The sequence below is a fragment of the Dipodomys spectabilis genome, unplaced genomic scaffold (assembly GCF_019054845.1).
Source record: "Dipodomys spectabilis isolate Male_0828 unplaced genomic scaffold, ASM1905484v1 ptg000329l, whole genome shotgun sequence".
In the NCBI taxonomy this organism is placed as follows: Eukaryota; Metazoa; Chordata; class Mammalia; order Rodentia; family Heteromyidae; genus Dipodomys; species Dipodomys spectabilis.
This window is the reverse complement of record NW_024871006.1, coordinates 3813204-3834032: the sequence shown is the minus strand read 5'-3', so window position 1 is coordinate 3834032 and position 20829 is coordinate 3813204. Positions and strand designations below refer to the sequence as shown.

At 46.0% G+C, this 20829-nt stretch overlaps 1 protein-coding gene across 2 annotated transcripts in view; it reads right to left on the bottom strand.

The window, feature by feature from the left end:
• Ern1 (endoplasmic reticulum to nucleus signaling 1) overlaps positions 1-20829 on the bottom strand; it is a 105202-nt gene that overhangs the window by 14169 nt on the left and 70204 nt on the right. For both annotated transcript variants that reach the window (XR_006151418.1, XM_042702665.1), the window contains exons 11-21: positions 15900-16018; positions 11977-12168; positions 10099-10366; positions 9222-9312; positions 8817-9006; positions 7189-7288; positions 6716-6915; positions 3895-4042; positions 3192-3319; positions 913-1036; positions 351-418 (exon numbers count right to left, since the gene is read on the bottom strand). Coding sequence is in view for 1 of the 2 variants with exons in the window: in XM_042702665.1 (XP_042558599.1) it covers positions 351-418; positions 913-1036; positions 3192-3319; positions 3895-4042; positions 6716-6915; positions 7189-7288; positions 8817-9006; positions 9222-9312; positions 10099-10366; positions 11977-12168; positions 15900-16018 (1628 nt within the window). In the remaining variant the exon portion in view is untranslated. The remainder of the gene's footprint in view (positions 1-350; positions 419-912; positions 1037-3191; positions 3320-3894; positions 4043-6715; positions 6916-7188; positions 7289-8816; positions 9007-9221; positions 9313-10098; positions 10367-11976; positions 12169-15899; positions 16019-20829) is intronic.

Sequence of the window (20829 nt, the reverse complement as noted above, 5' to 3'; positions counted from 1 at the left end):
GCTCAAGTGGTAGAGCGCTAGCCTTGAGCTGAAGAGCTGAGGGACAGTGCCCAAGCCCAGAGTTCAGGCCCCACGACAGGACCCAGAAAAAAACCAAAAAACAAACAAACAAAAAAAGTTAGCACAGACAGACCATGAAGGATACAGGCTCTAAGAGGCTATACCCCAGAGATTAATTCTGCACCTCCATAACTTCTCCACAGAGAAAACCTGTGAGAGAAGAAATAGCCTCCAACTTGTCAAGTCCAGCTGTGACCATCTGGCCTCTCAGAGAAAAGAATACACAGGAATAGAAACGCATAGGTGTGTCTGTTGTTGCCACCTCCCCTGCAGGACCCATAACCCTGTACCTTATTTCTCATGGCTCGGAGGAGATCTCTGACAGAGCCACCTTTGTAGGTTCTGAACTTACGCAGATCTAGACAAACATGAAAGATGGAAATGGTTAAGCAAGTAACTTTTTAAAAGAAAACACTCCCTAGGGTCCTGGGAATTCAGCCACTAGACTGAGATACTACATCCTATCATCCTTGGGTTCATGGGAGTGAGTGGCATCCCATGGGCCTGAGAGTGATGATCCCCTGAAGTCCACCTAGGTTCCACTCAGGTCAGAAGAGAACCCCTACACCATCACACTGTCATTGGCCTGTTACTCTAAGTAACACATATCAAAGACCCATCAGTGTAACCAAACCCTAGAGGATAACCCAAGAAAGAAGCAGGGGGACCCCTGCACCAAAATTCACAACCCTACCCTCAGAACAAAATAAAAACAAATTGGCTTGAAAAAGAAAAAAGAAGAAGCAGGGTGGGGAAGGCCAAAAGCCTGGAGCGGCCCTGCTTACACCCTGCTAACTTCATAGGAATGGCTGGTGCCTCTGAAGTGCTGCTTCCTGGGCTGCACATCGTTACCTGTCTGGAGGGGGACGGTGATGTTCTCCCGCCAGTCCATCTTCACCACGGCTCTCCCGCCTCTCTCTAACTGCCTCACTATTGGGCCATCCAGGGATTCCTTTTCTATTCGGTCACTCACGTCCTGTAAAGGAAACAAGCACAGACGCTGGACAGTGTGACATGGGAAGCTGGAGAATGTCCACCCTGCACAGAATGATCACTGCCATGTGGGCTGCAGCCTGCCTCAGAGCTGGGCAGCGAGCACCTGCCACCTGCCACCCTAATCCACTGATTTCTCCCCTGAGAGGTTGAGGCCTGTGGAGACCCTCTCCACCACAGAGGAGGTGTCTCAGAGGCATGCTTGTACTCAGATCATGAAGGCATCTCTGGAATTTCATATATGTACATATGTGCCACACTTACAGAATTGTAAGTGTGATCAATATTTGTGAACCAAAATGCACAAAAGAAAATAAAACTCAAGTTATCCTGTGCTTTGTCCACACAATGAAACAGAATACACTCAAGTCCTAACTGGTGGGGGTCATGATCACATCTCCCTCAAACATTAGAAATGCCATGAAGTTGAGACTTCTTTCCCATGAAATTCTGTGGTGAGAGTACAAGATCTGGTGGCCCCATCTGTGTTTGCTTTAGGCAAGAAGAGAGGATCAGAAGGCACCCTGAGTACTGGCCCCTCTGAGCCCTGCGAATAATAAAACAGGTCACACTTGGGGGATCAGGGAGTGATAAATGTTCTCCTCTCCCCATGCTGAGCAGCCTTCAAAAGGCCATGGTTTGGGTCAAGTCCTAATTTGAACTTCTAGAGAAAATGCTTGAACGATTGCATTATCTCCTTGGGCATATCAAAGACATTTGTTTTTGAATCTTCAAAGCAGTTCTAGTTATTCACCATGGATGGAAGCCAGCTGTTTGTGAGGCATACAACTTCGACATCCGTGGTGGGATAAACATACTTTTGTGCATGTTTTGTTTCTGTTCTTTATTTTGAGCAGAGGGATCAGTCCTGATCTACACATACCCACTGCTCTCTGGAATATGGCATTGATCCTCTCTTCCCCTCCACTCAAACTGTTACTAAGCATTTGCTGAGGACCAGGCAGTGTTCTTCCTAGGTACTGGGGACAGAATAGTCACTCCTGCTCTCAAGGAACTTAAGTTCTGGGGTCTTCACTACAGCCAAGACCCCGATTGGACTCCAGAATAATGTGTATCACTTCTTTTTTTTTTTTTGTCAGTCGTGGGACTTGAACTCTGGGCCTGGGCGCTGTCCCTCAGCTCTTCAGCTCAAGGCGAGCGCTCTACCACTTGAGCTACAGCGCCACTTCCGGTTTTCTGGCAGTTTATTGGAGATAGGAGTCTCACGGTGTCTCCTGCCTGGGCTGGCTTTGAACCACGATCCTCAGATCTCAGCCTCCTGAGTAGCTAGGATTACAGGCGTGAGCCACCAGCGCCCGTGTGTATCACTTCTTAATCATGATGCTTACCACATCACACCCTGCCACAAGCCTGCTCTTCAGAGTCATGTGCTGTATGGGAAATAGTCTGGTGAGCCAGGAGCTGGTAGCTCATGCCTGTAATCCTAGCTACTCAGGAAACTGAGATCTGAGGATCGTGGTTCCAAGCCAGCTTGGGCAGCAATGTCCATAAGAATCTTTTTTTTTGTTGCTGTCTGTTTTTGTTGGTCGTGGGGCTTGAACTCTGGGCCTGGGTGCTGTCCCTGCGCTCTTCAGCTCAAGTTGAGCACTGTACCACTTGAGCCACAGCGCCACTTCCAGTTTTTTTCTAGTAGTTTATTGGAGATAAAAAGTCTCACGGCCTTTCCTGCCTGGGCTGGCTTTGAACCGTGATCCTCAGATCTCAGCCTCCTAAGTAGCTAGGATTATGGGTATGAGCCACCAGCACCTAGCATGAGACTCATCTCCAGTTAACCACCAGAAAACCGGAAGTGGTGCTGTGGCTCAAGTGGCAGAGAGCTAGCCTTTAAGCTGAAGAGCTCAGGGACAGTGCCCAGGCCCAAAGTTCCAAGACCCACGACCACCATCACCACCAACAACAAAAAAAGTCTGGTGAGTCCTCCTTAACTCACAGTACCTAAGACCAAGAAAGTCTCCAGTAAGCTATCTGCAAATCACAAAGCATAAAACTGTCCAATCAACAAAGGAGTTCATGGTATTGATTCCATAATTTAACTTCGCAAAATCTATAAAGATGAGTCACTTGTTCTGTTCTTTGTCTTCTCTGTATTTTCAAACTCTGAGTAGGTGTGGCAGTACCTGGAAGAACTGGAGCTGCTTTTCCAGGCTCCAGAAGAATGGATGCTTTAGCACATGTTTCGCTGAGGGTCGCTGCTGGGGATCCATTGCGATCATTTTCTCTATCAACTCCCGTGCAATGACATCTTCTAAAATGGAGAATGTACACAAATGACTTGTTATTTAACAGAATGTTACGATGAAACAACAAAATCTCTCACTAAAGCATACTCTTCCATGCAGGATTCCACTCCAAAAACTCATCCCAATAAAACAATGTGGAACTCCCACCAGCCCTGGGGCAACAAGGGGATAACTTACTGTGTGGCTTGAGAAAAGGAATGACTGAAAATACCTGATCCCGGTACTTTGGGAGACACTACTGTGCCTCTAGGTGCTGGATGATGAGCTACGAAAATGATATGGCTTGTATGGAGGGACATTCAAGATAAAAGTTGGAAAAAAAAATAGGCCTTTTGCAAAGTATGTGTGATTTAATCTCCTTTTTGGGGGGAAACAGGATCTCAATAGGTAGCTTAGGTTAGCCTCCAACTAATATTTTTCCTGTACCTGTCTCTCCAGGGCTGGGATTATAGGTGTGTATACTTCCATAAAAATGAGGTAGAGTCCGATGTGGTGCTATACTTCCTAAAGCCCAGGTGACCAGCTGGGGTGCAGGGCTTCTGAGGATGCAGTGGCAGTGCCAGCCCAGCCTTCCACTCACCATGCTTGTCTGGGTGGAAGCAGTCAAGGCTGCAGGCACCCAGGAGGATATTAGCCTGCCTCTGAAGGGACTTGCCGAAAGGGTGGCTGCCCTCTGAGATGACGTAGTAGAAGACACAGCCTGCCGAGAAGATGTCCACTGTGTAGGTCTAAAAAGAAATGCAGGATATAAAAGGCCTCACACAGAGTTCTGGCTCCCTGGGGAAGGAAACAACACTGTTTCCACTGCAGGCCCTGAAAGCAAATGAATTAGTTGGCTGGTGGATGGAAGGAGGCAGTGGCATCCTACTGTTGTGGTCACAGTCAAGGTCATGAGTTGCTGGCTCTGCCTCTTGTGAGCTGGAAGCCCCTGACTGCTCTGTGTCTTGGTGTCCTCACACGTGGATGAGGACAGCTGCAGTATTTAAGTGCACTGACTTCCCTGTTGTGCCCTGTTGCCTCTAATGCAGCAGGTAGGCAAACTTTGCCAATAAGGAAAGAAAACAGTTTGGTTCCAGAAAGAAACTGTCACATTTCCAGTGAAGTCACTTTTGACATTATCAAATGAGGTCTCTTGAAACCACGTATCCCATGAGACCACTGGAGATGAGTTGTATTTTAAGGAGACATACACCACTCCATTTCTCTTTCCTGCTACTTGAGATAAAACACTGGGAAAGAGGGATCTGAATATGGCTTAAGTGCCCACTTCTAGGGTCACTTAGATTCTACAAGATGACTTGTGACAGAAGGCCAGGGTTCATCACCTTCCATGTTAGAGAAAACATACGTTGAATAAGACATTACACATTCAGCTTTACAACAGCCTTGTAGGGTGAGCAGAACAAATGTCACATTCCAGTGGAGGACATGGATAGAAAAGTTCAAGAAAAAGCTCAAGGTAAGTGCTACCTAGTAACAATCCTCCAAAGCTCCACTTCTGGCTTTTTGGTGCTTTAGAGATGAGTCTCACGGACTTTCCTACCTGGGATGGCTTCACACCACAATGCTCAGACCTCAACCTCCTCAGTAGCTAGGATTATAAGCATGAGCCACTGGTGCCTGGCCACCCAGTGTGCTTTCTTATGGTTCTTTGTTGTATCTGACTTTTGTCATTAACTGACCAGTTGATGGGCTCCAGGGAACTGGCTAAGAAGATGCCTACTATGTCTGCTTTGCTCACACTGGCTGATCTACTCAGGTCTGAGCAGGAAAAGTACAAGGTGAATCTGTATCAACTTTTGCTAGAGAGCAAGATGCTCAAACAGAAGTGGGCTATAATAGATGCTTAAGTCAATTCGAAAGGGCTCCTGTTGACCAGATATGGAACAATTTTAGAATCAAAAAGAGAAAGGAAAGAAGAGGAGGAGGAGGAGGAGGAAGAGGAGGAGGGGGGGAGGAGGGGGAGGAGGGGGGAGGGGAGGAGGGGGAGGAGGGGGAGGAGGAGGGGGAGGGGGAGGGGGAGGAGGAGGAGGAGGGGGGAGGAGGAGGAGGAGGAGGAGGAGGAGGAGGAGGAAAGCAACCTGAGACAATAGTGATTATGAAAAAAAAAAAAAGGATAGAGAAAAGGGGGAATACAAATAAAGCTATTCTTGACCTGGCACCAGTGGCTCATGCCTGTAATCCTGGCTACTCAGAAAGCTGAGATGGTGAGGATCATGGTTTGAAGCCAACCTGGGCAGGAAAGTCAAGCTGTGGCAAGTAGTAGAGCTTAGGGACAGTGCTCAGGCCATGGATTTCAAGGCTCCAGTACTGTCACCCCCCTCCACCCCCCAAAAAGTTACTCTTATAGAAGAATGTCAGCCAATGAATGTAAGAGGATTTCATGTGCATAGTGCTTCAGGCAAGGTTGGTCATCAGATGAAAGTGACTAGGAAGATGACTGTTACACTGTGCCAGAGGATCACCTCACACATTATTTGCTAACAACAAAGGAGGAAATGAATCTTCTCAGTGGAGAGCCATTGACATAGGTGACCCAAGTTAGCATCAAGACAGGGGAACAACAATGATGGTATTATCTGCCATCACATGCCTCCTGACGCAGTGACCTGCAATCTATTCTTGCCCCAAACATTTCACTTGAATCTAATCAACCGGTGTAAGAGACTTTCATCTGTGTGACCTGAGAGAAGCAATTTAAAGGAAGAAGGATGAAAGGTTGTAAAATAAAAAACACATACAAAAACAATGAAAATAGGACATTGGCTCATCTTGTGCAAGTCTCAGTTTCCCAAAATATAACAGAGTTATAAAAAGTGATTAAGTGCCGGGCGCTGGTGACTCACACTGTCATCCTAGCTACTCAGGAGGCTGAGGTCTGAGGATCTCAGTTCAAAGCCAGCACAGGCACAAAGTCCGTGAGACTCTTATCTCCAACAAACCACTAGAAAACTGGAAGTGGTGCTGTGGCTCAAGTGGTAGAGTGCTTGCCTTGAGCTGAAGAGCACAGGGACAGCACCAAGCCCAGAGTTCAAGCCCCATGACCAACAAAAAATAAAATAAAACAAAATAAAAAGTGACTAAGCTGGGTGCTGGTGGTTCACGCCTGTAATCCTAGCTACCCAGGAGGCTAAGAGACTCTTATTTCCAATTAACCACTAGAAAACTGAAATGACACTATGACTCAGAGTGGTACACTCAGGGACAGCACCCAGATCCTGAGTTCAAGCCCTACATAGGACAAGTGTTCACATTTGCCCATCATGTAAACAATATAAAGATTTCACATGCAGCAATTTGTTAAAGGAATGTCTTTCTTCACTGACATGCCCTCATTCCTAAACTGCTGAGACACAATGGGCTGGTTTTAAGGTTTTCTGAGGGCTGTGCCCAGAACTCACAGGGTTCTCCTTGCAGTCTTCGCTCAGCATCTCAGGGGCAATCCAGCCTTCGGTGCCAGGTACCCCAGAACGGCGGCTGAAGCTGTGTCTGCCCACTGCCAGCTTCTTGCAAAGGCCAAAGTCGGAAATCATGGCCTTGATCCTGCCATGTGCATTGGGCATGGAGAGGAGAATGTTGTGGGGCTTCAGGTCTCTGTGAACTAAGAGAGAACTCCAGATTTGATCATGCTCACCACAAGCAGCTCTGGCTCCCTACAAGGGGAAATGTCCTTGTCAGACCCCCAAATAGACCTGCTTGCCCATTTCTAAAAGTTCTATTTTTTAGGTACTTTATTCCTCTTCAAATTCTTATGTAAGTTATCAAGAACTACTCTCTACCCTCACACATCAGTGATGTAATGAAGAGCTTAATGAAAGGTGAAGTGTACCTGTGCCGTTCCACCACCCCTTCCTAGCAAAGGGGAGCCTCTTACCAATGTTGAGGGAGTGGAGGTACGCCAGGCCCGAGGTGGTCTGCTGCAGCAAGGTGATGGGCTCTAGACCAAGGTGGGCAAAGTCCTTCTGTTCCACGTACTACAAGACACATAGTGGCAAGGTCACAATAACAGATAGTTTGCAGGACTTCTTGGCCCGGGGGCTCACTTTCTTTTACTCCCCTTTTCTAACAATACTCTTTCTAATCTATATTTTCTTCATACCCTTTTGGGGGGGGGTGTACTGGGGTTTGAATTCAAGGCTTCACATCTGTGAAGCATTCTACTACTTTAGCCATGCTCCTAGACCCCAAATTTGTATTTTCTAACAGACTTCCTATGGCCAATAGTCTGATTTAAACAAAAAGGGCTCCAATTTACTAATTTATAATGAGAAAGAAAAGAAGATTAGATGCTCAAGTTCACTGTGCACGTAGGTAAACACAGTGGAATCCAAATGATATAGTAGTATTTCAGGATGAGCCTGGAAACAAAGCAAAAGCTTTTATGGCCTAGACTCAACCAGCAACATCCAAGCCTACCAGCCACAAATGACCACTTCCCAGAAGGCAAAGGGGCAGAGATGCCAGATGCAACCCAAGACTGCTCTTGCACACTGAGTGGACTATACTACTATAACTGAGGAGAAAAAAAATGTTCTACTTTTGCTGGGTGCCAGTGGCTCATGCCTGTACTCCTAGCTACTCAGGAGGCTAAGATCTGAGGATCACAGTTCGAAGCCAGCCAACAGAAAAGTCCCTATGATACTCTTTCCTCCAATTAACCACCGAAAAACTGGAAGTGGCACTGTGGCTTAAAGTGGTAGAACACTAGCCTTGACTGAAAGAGCTCAAGGGACAGAGCCCAGGCCCTGAGTTCAAGCCCCATGACCAAAAAAAAAAAAAAAAAAGTTCTGCATTTGGTGCTGTTAAACGAGCATACGCATTTGTCAACATATATCAAACACATACATTTAAAATGAGTCCGTTTGGGGCTGGGAAGGTGGCTCAGTGGTAGAGCGCTTGCCTTGCCTGCATGAGGCCCTGGGTTCGATTCCCCAGCACCACATAAGCAAAAAGAAAAAAAGCCGGAAGTAGCACTGTGGCTCAAAGTGGTAGAGCGCTAGCCTTGAGCTGAAGAGCTGAGGGACAGTGCCCAGGCCCAGAGTTCAGGCCCCATGACTGGACCCCCCCCCAAAAAAGAATAAATAAAATGAGTCCATTTCATTGCACTATAATTCAATAGCCAATAAAATAAAATTTCAAAAGAATAAATTGGCAAACTGTAAAATGATATCCCATTGGCAAGGGAAGGCAAGCTGCAGCAGCCACGGCAAAGCTGTCACCCATTTAAGCACCTGAAGGCCAGCCTTCAGGCTGCAGCTGCACTTTTCTACTTGGCTACCAGTCCTCTCAAGTCTGGTGGGAAAATGTGTCTCCCCGTCCCCCCCGCCCCCCCCCCCCCCAATCAAAAGCAGTTCCTAACCCTGTGGGGAAAGATGGAGATGGCCAGGGTGGCCTGGAAAGGTACTCTGAAGGGAGATGCCATGTGATGGGGCAGAAGCCTATCATGAAGGCCTACAGCATGGAAGGAAGTCGGGGAATCCTTGGAAGTCAGAGTGAACCCACCTCCTGCAGTGTGGCTGCGCATAGCTCGATGGCAATGTACTGGAACTGCCGGTCCCTCTCCGTGCAGAAGTAACGGATCACGTTTGGGTGCTCATCTGATTCTCGCAGCAGCTGGACCTCCCGGTCGGCGAAGCTAAAACACTCGGGGAGGATCCTCTTCACAGCCACATCACGGTTGTCAAACATGCCCCTGTGGGACCAGCAGCAGCAGCAGTTGAGTTTTGGTTAATGCAGGTCAGGCTTGTAGGAAAAAATGCCACCTGTGGACCCACAGTCCTCCCAGAGGTCCCGACAACCACCGGCAGCTCCGTCCTCCTAGAACATGGCTCCCTGGAGGTGAAATCCACCTACTCTGATCACGGTTTGAGCTGGCGGGGAGGGTATGGAGCTGGCTATTCTACTTACCGGTACACAATTGTGCCCTCGGCTCCATGACCCAGGACATCCTTGGGACAGAATGAAATTTTCCCCACAATCACCACACTGGTTTCCTCATCTGGAACAAAACAGGAAAAAGAAGACAATCACCTGAGGAACTTCAAGACCTCAGCTTCTTGCCCTCTGATTAGACATTCGGTTTTAAAAAGAAGACTCTACTAACCCAGATTCCTGATAGGCAAGAGCCAACTCAGCCCACTGCTCACTTATGGCTAGGACATTCGGCTTGTGCCTTTGTATTATATTGAGACTACATGTCTTCAAGCCTTCTCAAAGATAAGGATTCTCTCTAGAATCTGATATATTTATATTCATTTACATATAACTATTTGGTGGTTAATGAAAAAAGAAAGATACACCTTCAAGACCTGGAGCTGAAACATCCCGCTGGTGGACATGTAATGAAGAGACTGGCCTACATCCACAGGCTTGTGTCAATCTCAGAATAAGGACCCTGACGACCAACTAAGATGACTCCCTGAGAGGAAACTGGGCTGCAGCTGCACTTTTCTACTTGGCCACCAGTTCTTTCAAGTCTGGTGGGAAGATGTGTCTCTCCCCGCCTGCCTCCTCCCCACCCCCCAGTCAAAAGCAGTTCCTAACCCTGTGGGGAAAGATGGAGATGGCCAAGGTGGCTCTGGAAAGGTGCTCTGAAGGGAGATGCCATGTGATGGGGCAGAAGCCTATCATGAAGGCCTACAGCATGGAAGGAAGTCGGGGAATCCTTGGAAGTCACAGTGAATCCTTGGCAACAGCATTTCATCATCTCATGGAAGGACATGGTGTACTACAAGTTCTCAGGTGGTGTTCAAAGGAAAGAAGACAGAATGACAAATGGCTTTACCCTCATCATCCTGCTCCAGGGAGAGGCTGGCACCAGCCTTGGAGGCAGAGCTGCTGGAGTGCATTGAGTGGTTGGAGGCTCTGGGGGAGGGGCTGGAGCTGCTGGTTCCTGAGCTCTCTGAGTAGAGGCCAGATGTGTCTAGGAGCTCAGTGTCCTGGGTTGCATCTCCATGGTGGTGGAAAGGCAGCTGCTGCTGCTGTAGGAGCTGGATTTTCTCCAGTTCCTTCTGGAACTGCTGGTGCTGGAGCTGGTGCTGCTGATGCATGCTCTGGGAAGAGAAACCCGCCCACATCTGGGTAAATATAGCTCTTTCTGTGGGGAAACAAGCTGCAGGGAAGGGGGTGTCCCCCAGACAGAGGAGACATACGAACCACTCAAGACATAAGGAGACCAGAGAGAAGTCATAGGAAGGTGGAATCTGTTCAATGACTAGAGGGCTTTCTGCCGGTAAGAACTGCCACGGAATCCCCAAACCTCCAACCCCAGAGCAGCCTTGTCAAGACTGCCTACCAAGGAAGGGACTCACATAAATGGAGGGTTAGGACAGATGAAGGGGAATCTATTTAATTTGAGAATGTTTTGACTTTTATCAGTCTTGAGGTTGTTGCCAAAGTGATAGCAAACAGCAAGAATGGTGACCAGATGGGTGGGAGGGCGGTGAGGAGGAGTAAGCCCTGCCTCTTGCTCCACCATGGCTGTGGACTTGATGGAGCTAGTGCACGGGAGGTCAGGCAGAGCCTGAACCACAGCGCCTGGCCAAAGCCCTGCTGCTTGAGTCTATCACCATGCTGCCCCAAATCCTCACTCCTCTTAAATATGCCGAAAGCTGTGCTCCATCACCATTAGAGGCAGCAGGGATTTGTGATTATTCCTGTCCAGGTGTGGGAGGTGGAGTGGGGTGTAGCCAACAACCCAATGGAGAGTTTCCTAGCTTGTTCTCTCTGAACTGGGAAAAAAATTACCTGTTAACTGAGGAAAGTCCCTAGGGAAGGAAGGTACTTAGCTTCTCAGAGCCTAGTTACTTCTTTATTGACAGAGGATAAATAATAATGACCTCACAGAACTGAGTGAAGGAAAATAACACAGGAAGCAATCACTTCCTCTACCACAGAACTTTTGTTTGCTTATTTCCAACTAGGAAGATGAAGGAATCATCGAACTTTATTTTCCTTTGGATGATCTAACAGGCAGTTTCAAAGAGAGGAGAGATTTTCATCTACCATCCTCAGTATTAAACAGGATACATAAATCAGTTTTGTAGCCTAATTCTTGTAAAAGACTCAGCTTTGGATATGAAATCTAACCTAATGTCTCTTTCATTTTTTGGGGGGGTCCGGTTGTGGGGCCTGTGCACTGTCCCTCAGCTCTTCAGCTCAAGGCTAGCGCTCTACCACTTGAGCCACAGCGCTACTTCCAGCTTTTTTCTTTTTGCTGATGTGGTGCTGAGGAATGGAACCCAGGGCCTCAGGCATGCAAGGCAAGCACTCTACCACTGAGCCACCTTCCCAGCCCTCATTTTTTTTTTTTTTTGCAGGTACTAGGACTTCTCGGTACTGTCCTTTAGCTTTTTGGCTCAAGGCTGGCACTCTGCCGCTTGAGCCACAGCTTCATTTCCAACTTTCTGGTGGTCAATTGGAAAGAAGAGTCTCACATGTTTCTGCCAAACTTCAATCCTCAAATCTCAGCTTCCTGAGTAGTTGGAATTAGTTGGCATCAGTCAGAAGCGCCTGGCTTACAATGTTTCTTGAAGATAAGCAAATTTTGACTTTTAAATGTGAAAAGCAGTGTGTTGGCAGTTTTTGTGTGGCCCTCCCTGACAAATGGCAACAGGAGGAGGAGTGCTGGGATGTAGACAGGCAGTGGTAGGGCTGACTTTACCAGCGGGTAGGTGATGATGAAAGCCACCCAGCCCACCAGCAGGAAGGTGCTCAGGATGATGGTCGCCATGTCTTTGAGCATGGAGTCCACAGGAGCCTCAGGCTTGGCAGGAGCAGGAGCCAACTTTTCTTCTACATCCTGAGACATGGTAATTGGTGTATTTTCTGAAGCCTGGTCAACCAGGTTAATAACCTTGAATAAGAGAGAGAGATACACACATACTACATCACTGTAAAACTTCTAGTTAGATACAGAGAGCTGAGTGACCAAGAGAGGTAATCTCTACTTACAATGTAAAAGTAGGCTAGAATGGGCATTTTTTCAAATGCTGCAATATAGATATTTTTAAGCCAATAAAAAGGTATATAGTCAGTCAGGAGCTAATAAATAGTTCATGCCTGTAATCCTAGCTACTCAGGAGGCTGAGACCTGAGAATCATGATTCAAAGCCAGCCAAGGCAGGAATGTCTGTGAGATTCCTTTTTTTTTATTGTGAAAATACCATATAGAGGAGCTACAATTACATGAGCAACATAATGAGTATATTTCTTTCTTTTGTTTTTTTTTGGGGAGTCCAGTCGTGGGGCCTGAACTCTGGGCCTGGGCACTGTCCCTCAGCTCTTCAGCTCAAGGCTAGCGCTCTATCACTTGAGCCACAGCACCACTTCCAGCTTTTTTCTTTTTTCTTATGTGGTGCTGAGGAATCGAACCCAGGGCCTCAGGCATGCAAGGCTAGCTCTCTACCACTGAGCCACCTTCCCAGCCGCAAAGAGTACATTTCTTATCAAGCATTGTTGCCTCCTCCTTTGTTTCCCCTTCTCATCCCTTCCCATCTCCCACCCCCTGAGACTCTTATCTCTAATTAACCATCAGAAAACCAGAAGTAGAGCAGTGACTCTTGAGCAAAATTGTTCAGGGATAGTGACCAGGCCCTGAGTTCAAGACCAGTAATGTTACTGTTACTAAAAAATGATTTAAGGTTGGGTACTGGTAGTTCATACCTGTAAACCTAGCTACTCAGGAGGCTGAGATATGAGGAACACAGTACAAAGTCTACCAGGGCAGGTTAAGTCTGTGAAACTCTTGTCTCCAACTAACCACCAGAAAATTGTGGAAATTCCATCAGTAGAACTGTGACTCAAGGGCTGGGAAGGTGGCTCAGTGGTACAGCGCTTGCCTTGCATGCCTGAGGGCCTGGGTTTGATTCCTCAGCACCACATAAGCAAAAAGAAAAAAGCTGGAAGTGGTGCTGTGGCTCAAGTGATAGAGCGCTAGCCTTGAGCTGAAGAGCTGAGGGACAGCGCCCAGGCCCAGAGTTCAGGCTCCATGACCAGACCCCCCAAAAAAAATTAAAAGAAAAAAAAGAATTGTGGCTCAAAGTGGTAGAGCACTAGCCTTGAGCTGAAAAGCTCAGAGACAGTACTCAGGCTCTGACTTCAAGTTCCACAATCAACAAAATATAAGAAATCAAAATAAAAAACAGATTTAAGAGCAATACACATGGAAATGCTTTGAGATCCTGATAAATCTCAATGAAAGCAAAAATTTCCTTCTTTGAAAATAGATTTGATATTTGGAGAAACGTTGAAGAAAGATTTCTTGCTCAAGTGAAGAATGCCAATTGTGAACAAGAAAGCCAAGCAAGACTGTTCAAGCCTGGGTAGTGACACAAAATAAATTAAAAAAACAAAAAAGGATAGTTGGACACATGTTCAGGCACCCACCTAATAAACCTAATAAAGTAATGAAGCCACTCTTATGTTGCTTATAAACTTTCAGTGCAACTCCAAAACTAACACTGATTCAACAATTCTACTCCTCCAAACTGTTTTGGAAAGTATCAGAAGACTTTCTTTTTTTTTTTGTCGGTCGTGGGGCTTGAACTCTGGGCCTGGGCGCTGTCCCTCAGCTCTTCAGCTCAAGGCAAGCGCTCTACCACTTGAGCTACAGCGCCACTTCCAGTTTTCTGGTGGTTTATTGGAGATAGGAGTCTCACGGTCTCTCCTGCCCGGGCTGGCTTTGAACCGCGATCCTCAGATCTCAGCCTCCTGAGTAGCTAGGATTACAGGCGTGAGCCACCAGCGCCCGGCCTTCAGAAGACTTTCTTAAAGAACCTTTTTTGTTCATGTTGATTGTGGGGCTTGAACTCTTGGTCTGTTCCTGAGCTTTTGTGATTCAGGTTAGTGCTCTATCACTTTGAGCGACAGCTCTACTTCCAGTTTTTAGGTGGGTAATTGGAGATGAGAGTTTCACAGACTTTCCTGCCTGGGCTGGTGTCACACCATAATCCTTAGGTCTCAGCCTCCTGATGAGTTAGGAGACAGGCGTCAGCCTATCTCTGTTAAAGAAATTTTTTAGTAAGAAACTCCGAATTGCCAGGTACTGGTAGCTGTAAGCCTAAGTCAGGAGGTTGAGAGCTGAGGATTGTGGTCGAAAGCCAGCCCAGGCATAAAAGTCTGTGAGACTCATTTCGATTAACCAACAACAACAACAAAAAAGTAAAAATGAAGCTGTGGCTCACGTGGAAAAATGCTAGCCTTGAAAGAAAAAAAAAAAGCCTCAGGGACAGTACCTAGGCTTTGAGTTCAAACCCCATGACTAGCACCAAAATAATAATAATAACAATAACAACAACAACAATAATAAACAAATTTGGAGCCAGTTTTATCCTCTGCTCTCCTTAGTCTCTGCAGCCTCATGGAATGGCTTAGGAAAATCCCAAGATCTGTTCTCAAACATCTAGCATTTCAGATAAATTGTTACTGTTTGCCCAATGAAATAACACACAGCTCCAGCCATACTAATCTATTTCCACATGTGCGTGTCATTTGCCACCTCTCAGGGGCCTCTGATGAAATCTCCCCTCTTAGCTGCACTCTGAGCCCTTCCAAACACAACAGCCCAGCTCATCTCTCCTTCACAGTGTGCCATGATCTATGGGATGTGGTCTGTCTGGTAGATAGATGGTAGGTAGCTAAGGAATGTTTGCTGAGCATGTGACTAGGGACAACACAAGATATCCATTCATAAGCATCTCTTTAAGAGTGAGATGTACCTCAGGGTATTAAATCAATTTTTAAGAGATTCTTTGCTTTAGATCAGGTGGTTCAATATAAAAACCTGGACCTTAGCTACTCAGGGTATTGGATTAATGTCTTCTTTTTCTTTTTTAATTGTGAAAATACTGTACAGAGGGGTTACAATTACATGGGCAAGATAGTGAGTACATTTCTTATCAAGCATTGTAGCCTCCTCCTTTGTTTACCCTTCCCATCCCTTCCCAGCCTCCCCCCGCCCCCCAACCCAATCCTTCTTATTTTTCTTTATAGTTTTACTTTCTAAGTGCTCAGGAAGGAATAGGTATGACTAATTCTGAGCAATGTTGTTCAGATTGCTGTTATAGGAATCAGTATATTTCTCTAGCCTGGTTATCTCCAGATTGGAGAATAGGGCTCTGAATCCCTGGGACCCTTCCCATTTGCCCTCTTTGGCTTTAGGCCAAGGAATGTTATGAAAACCCTTAGTACTATCCACATCCATGTGAGTGGTTCCAGTACTAAACTCCCCTCAAACTGCTCTAATTTGAGTTAGCCATCTGTCTTAGCTGAGGCCCTGACACACAGCCCCCAACACCTGATGGAAGAGGCAGAGCTGGTAGCTGATGTCCTTACTCACTTCTTTTTTTTTTTTTTTGTGGGGCTTGAACTTTGGGCCTGGGTGCTGTCCCTCAGCTCTTCAGCTCAAGGCGAGTGCTCTACCACTTGAGCCACAGCGCCACATCTGGTTTTCTAGTGGTTTTATTGGAGGTAAAGAGTCTCACGGACTTTCCTGCCCGGGCTGGATTTGAACCGTGAACCTCAGATCTCAGCCCCCTGAGTCACTAGGATTACAGGCGTGAGTCACCAGCGCCCGGCCTTACTCACTTCTTCAAAGTTCTTTTTCTCCACATCAGCAGGAATCACATTTTCCCGATGTTTGGGTAGATTGTTAGGAAATCTCTCCAGCATCTTAGTAGATGCAGACAGTGGGGTTTCATGGTGTCCTGTGAAAGGAAACAAACCTTTAATGAGAAAAAATTCTCAAGTAGTAGTCACACTCAACACTACACTTGGGCAAGTTGCTACCCACTGAGGGGTCCTTTCCACAAGGAAACTTTCACATCCATAGAGGGAGAAAATGAGACGCAGTTACCACAAAATTCTCCATAAAACAGACATTTTATAACTTGATAGCAAAATATAGTATTCTGAGTCTGATAATGAGAACAAAGACACAAGTCTTTGCCATGAGTTGAGATCAGGATGTTTCAGATACAGTCCAAAGCAAGGTTCATATGAATGCATGTGTCCAACTCACAGGTGAAGCTTTGTGACGCTTCATTCAAAGGCCAAGGAGTTCTCTTTCCAATGCTTTTCCAGTAACATCACCCTATTAATGCTGCCAAACTCCCTTCCCAGCATTTTAACTACTTGGGGGAGTTTTATTTATCCTCTTATCTACTTGAGAATTGTGTAAGAGAACAGAGGAAAGCCGGGCACTGGTGGCTCACGCCTGTAATCCCAGCTACTCAGGAGGCTGAGATCTGAGGATTGCGGTTCAAAGCCAGCCTGGGCAGGAGAGACCGTGAGACTCCTATCTCCAATAAACCACCAGAAAATGGGAAGTGGCGCTGTAGCTCAAGTGGTAGAGCGCTTGCCTTGAGCTGAAGAGCTGAGGGACAGCGCCCAGGCCCAGAGTTCAAGCCCCACGACCGACAAAAAAAAAAAAAAAAAAGAGAGAGAACAGAGGAAATAGCTGCTGGCTGGATGGTAGGGGATAGAGGAATATTATAGCTTTCTCAATATTCACTCATGATTCTGCACACAATATTTCAAGACTACCCGGTATTCATTATTTGGTGATTTTGTATCAATTGTGTACAAATTACCACAAGAGGCTTAAAGGTGAGTAAAGTAAGGAATTGGGATTTCATATCATATGACTTGACAGTCTGTTTAGCTCTAAAGTTAAATTATTCTACATGCAGCCTAAGAGGCCTTTCTCACTCAGTGCATCAGCAACCTGATAAGCGTTCCTTTTTTATTTGGCTTGAACATAGGGCCTTTTGCATGCTAGGCAGGCCCTCTATTCCGTGAGCCATACCTGACTGGCCATTTTTGAGGCAGGGTCTTCCTTTTTGCTGAGGCTGGCCTGGATAGCGATCCTCCTACTTGTGCTCTCTTGTGTTGCTGGAATGTTAGGTGAACATTATTGCACCCAGCTTTTCTCATAGCTGGGGTAAAAGGTGAGCGCCACAGTGCCCAGTTATTATTGGTTGAGCTGGAATCTCAAGAAATTCTTTTTTTTTTTTTTGGTCCGGTTGTGGGCCTGAACTCTGGGCCTGGGTGCTGTCCCTCAGCTCTTCAGCTCAAGGCTAGCACGCTACCACATGAGCCACAGTGCCACTTCTCGCTTTTTCTGCTTATGTGGTGCTGAGGAATCGAACCCAGGGCCTCATACATGTAAGGCAAGCACTCTACCACTGAGCCACCTTCCCAGCCCTCTTTTTTTTTTTTTTTTTTTTTGTCGGTCGTGGGGCTTGAACTCTGGGCCTGGGCGCTGTCCTTCAGCTCTTCAGCTCAAGGCGAGCACTCTACCACTTGAGCTACAGCGCCACTTCCGGTTTTCTGGTGGTTTATTGGAGATAGGAGTCTCACAGTCTCTCCTGCCCGGGCTGGCTTTGAACCGTGATCCTCAGATCTCAGCCTCCTGAGTAGCTAGGATTACAGGCGTGAGCCACCAGCGCCCGGCTTCTTTTTTTTTTTTTTTAAGTAAGTTTTTTATTGTGAAAATACTGTACAGAGGGGTTACAGTTACATGAGCAAGGTAATGAGTACATTTCCTATCAAGCATTGTTGCCTCTTCCTTTATTTTTCCCCTATCATCCCTGCCCTCCCACCTCAAGAAATTCTTTTTGCCTGGGCTACCCTCAAACTGGTCTGTGTCCCCAGGAGCTAGGATTACAGGCTTGAGCCACACCTCCAGTCCCCATGTTTTCCTTTTTGTTCTTTCACTGGGATCTCCTCTCACTCTGGTTCTGGTCTCTCTCACTTTATGATCATTTCCACTGTTCTCCCAAATCCATGATCGCCTTATGATCCCTATGATCTATGGTATCTCTATATGAGAGATTACCTGACATGTGTCAAGTGAGAACCAACAGGGACTAGTTCAAGCTTGTTATTTTCTGATCTGGAAAAACCTTCTTTAATCCCTCATCTGACCTCAAGCTCTCTAGGTCAGTTCTCTATTTACAATATGCTATCCTTTTGTAAGAAAGGGAAACTGAAAGGTGCTTTGCTTGGGAGCGAAGTAGCCTTATCTGTGGCTCCCTGCTTCAGACCTCAGACTTAGACCTGTTGATGGGTGGTGCCAGGAATCTGAATGCAGCTAACCACAGGTAACAGAAGCTCACTAACAAGAGACAAATGACTGGGAAACACAGACTGTATAGACTTGTCCTTCCACATATTGCTCTGCTGCAGTGTCTGCCTGCCCTCTCTTCCAAAAGCCACTCTTACTGCTTAGAGTCCTACCTCTCTGGAGGGCACCTATCAAGAAGACACCCAACTCCTTACAAACAAGCCTCTCCTGAAGCTGGCCTTTACTAGTGTTTTCTTGTATACACTGAACTACCTTATAACCCTAACCATAGTGTTCCTAAACATTTTTGTATAAATAGTACCTGGTCTTTTGTGACTTATTTATCTATCAGCACCAATAGGTCCAGACTCTAGAGAAAAGCACATAGCCAGGCCCTGTTTTGGATCTCCTGCATTGGTTCCTCCAAAGGTGGTATGTGCTCCTTTGACAGAGAACTGGGCAACTCTGACAGCATGGAGGTCAAGGTCATAGCTTGGGAGAAACCACAGAATCTACTACCCAGACTCATTTAATCTTGGAGATGAATATGATATCATTAAGGTCTTTCAAAAAACTAAATCAAAGAACATACTTGGGTATGGTTGGGCTAACAAGGAAGATGAAGGAAGTTGAATAATACTGAAATAAACTATTCGCAACTCTGAAAATAGAACAATGAAACCTAATGAAGTAATTTTTGGAAGGGAGACTGATAAAGGAGGATGAGATCAGCTGGAATAGTATAAACATGTGTAAAAATATAACAATGAAATCCACTCACCCACACATATAACGAATGTAAACTCATTTAAAGGGGAAAGCATATGTTAGTGTACAAGAAGTGATGAAGCTTGGTAGATGTAGACAGTGGAGGTTTCATAGTATTCTGCTGCCTTATTTTAAAATGACTGGCTATGGAGTTTGTCAAAAGGGATCTCAGGATTGTAAGATTATTACTTAAATTATTTCTTTGTACGTTTCTTAGTTTTCTTACTTAGAAAAGCTTTTAGGCCAGATGCCAGTGGCTCATGCCTGTGATCCTAGCTACTCAGGAGGCTGAGATCTGAGGATCACGGTTCAAAGCCACCCCAGGCAGGAAAGTCCATAAGACTTTTATCTCCAATAAGCCATCAGAAAACTGGAAGTGGTGCTGTGGCTCAAATGGTAGAGCACTAGCCTTAAGCTGAAGAGCTGAGAGACAGCACCTAGGCCCAGGGTTCAAGCCTCACAATCAACCACACACAAAAAAAAGAAAGGAATAAAGAAAGAAAGAAAGAAAGAAAGAAAGAAAGAAAGAAAGAAAGAAAGAAAGAAAGAAAGAAATGAAGGAAGGAAGGAAGAAAGGAAGGAAGGAAGAAAGGAAGGAAGAAAGGAAGGAAGGAAGGAAGGAAGAAAAGCTATTTTAGGAAGTAGCGCTATGGCTCAAAGTGGTAGAGCACTAACTAGCCTTAAGCAAAAAAGCTCAGAAACAGCACCCGGGCCCTGAGTTTAAGCCCTATGCACGATAAAAAGGAAAAAAAAAAGCTATTTTAAAGAGAGATCATTTTCTAACTCAGCCATCCTCATGGATCCTGACATTTTTTTTAGGTTCCCACATTTTTTAATATTCTCACCCACATTTCTACAGTGTCATTTCTTAACCACTGGCAGGTAGTTTATGTATCCTTAATTGGTACATAAAACCCAGTAGCCTTGCAATTTTAATGGCCTCTGCCTAGTTAGCTACTTTTTTTTTTTTCTCAGTATGGGTCTGTTTGTAACTATTTCTGTGAAAAAGAAAACATAGAATCCTTTTACATCCCCTTTGTCTATTACTTAGTAAAAATACTAATAACCAAGATAAAAATGGTTGCAAGGAATCAGGAGAAACAAAGAATAGGAGAACGGGACCTGAATAGCCTGCAAACTAACAGGTCAGGGTTGAGGCACACCATTTCTCATCAACTCTTAGGTACATACACTCCTGTCTAGACTCCCTACCTGGAAGGTCCTGCTGCTTCCTGAGCTCATGTTCCTCAAGCCACTTGCATCCCTGGGACAGAGCCAGAGCTCTGACCTCTGTCTGCAGATACCAAAAGGAAGAGGACAGGAAGATGAAACCATATCTACCTCAGGGCAATCTGTTATTCATTCCTACCACCCTTCCGCCCTGCTCGGCTGTGACCCACCTCTGCTTCTCACCCTCTAGCTGGGAGGCAGCAGAATCCATGTATATGGGGGCTGGGAGCACAGGAAGGGTGGATAGCATTCAAGTATTCTCTAACCTGCTAATTACTTAGGACACTAGATAGGAACACAGTGCTCCTCATCTGTCTTTATTTGTCACAATTGCTGCCTTGCAGTGCCATTTCAACCACTTATCTCTGTGGCAGAGCTTCCAATTCAACCTCAGGGCCATTAGTGATGGCAGCAACAATGGGAAGAGAAAGGAAAAGGGGGGGGGGGCAGTGT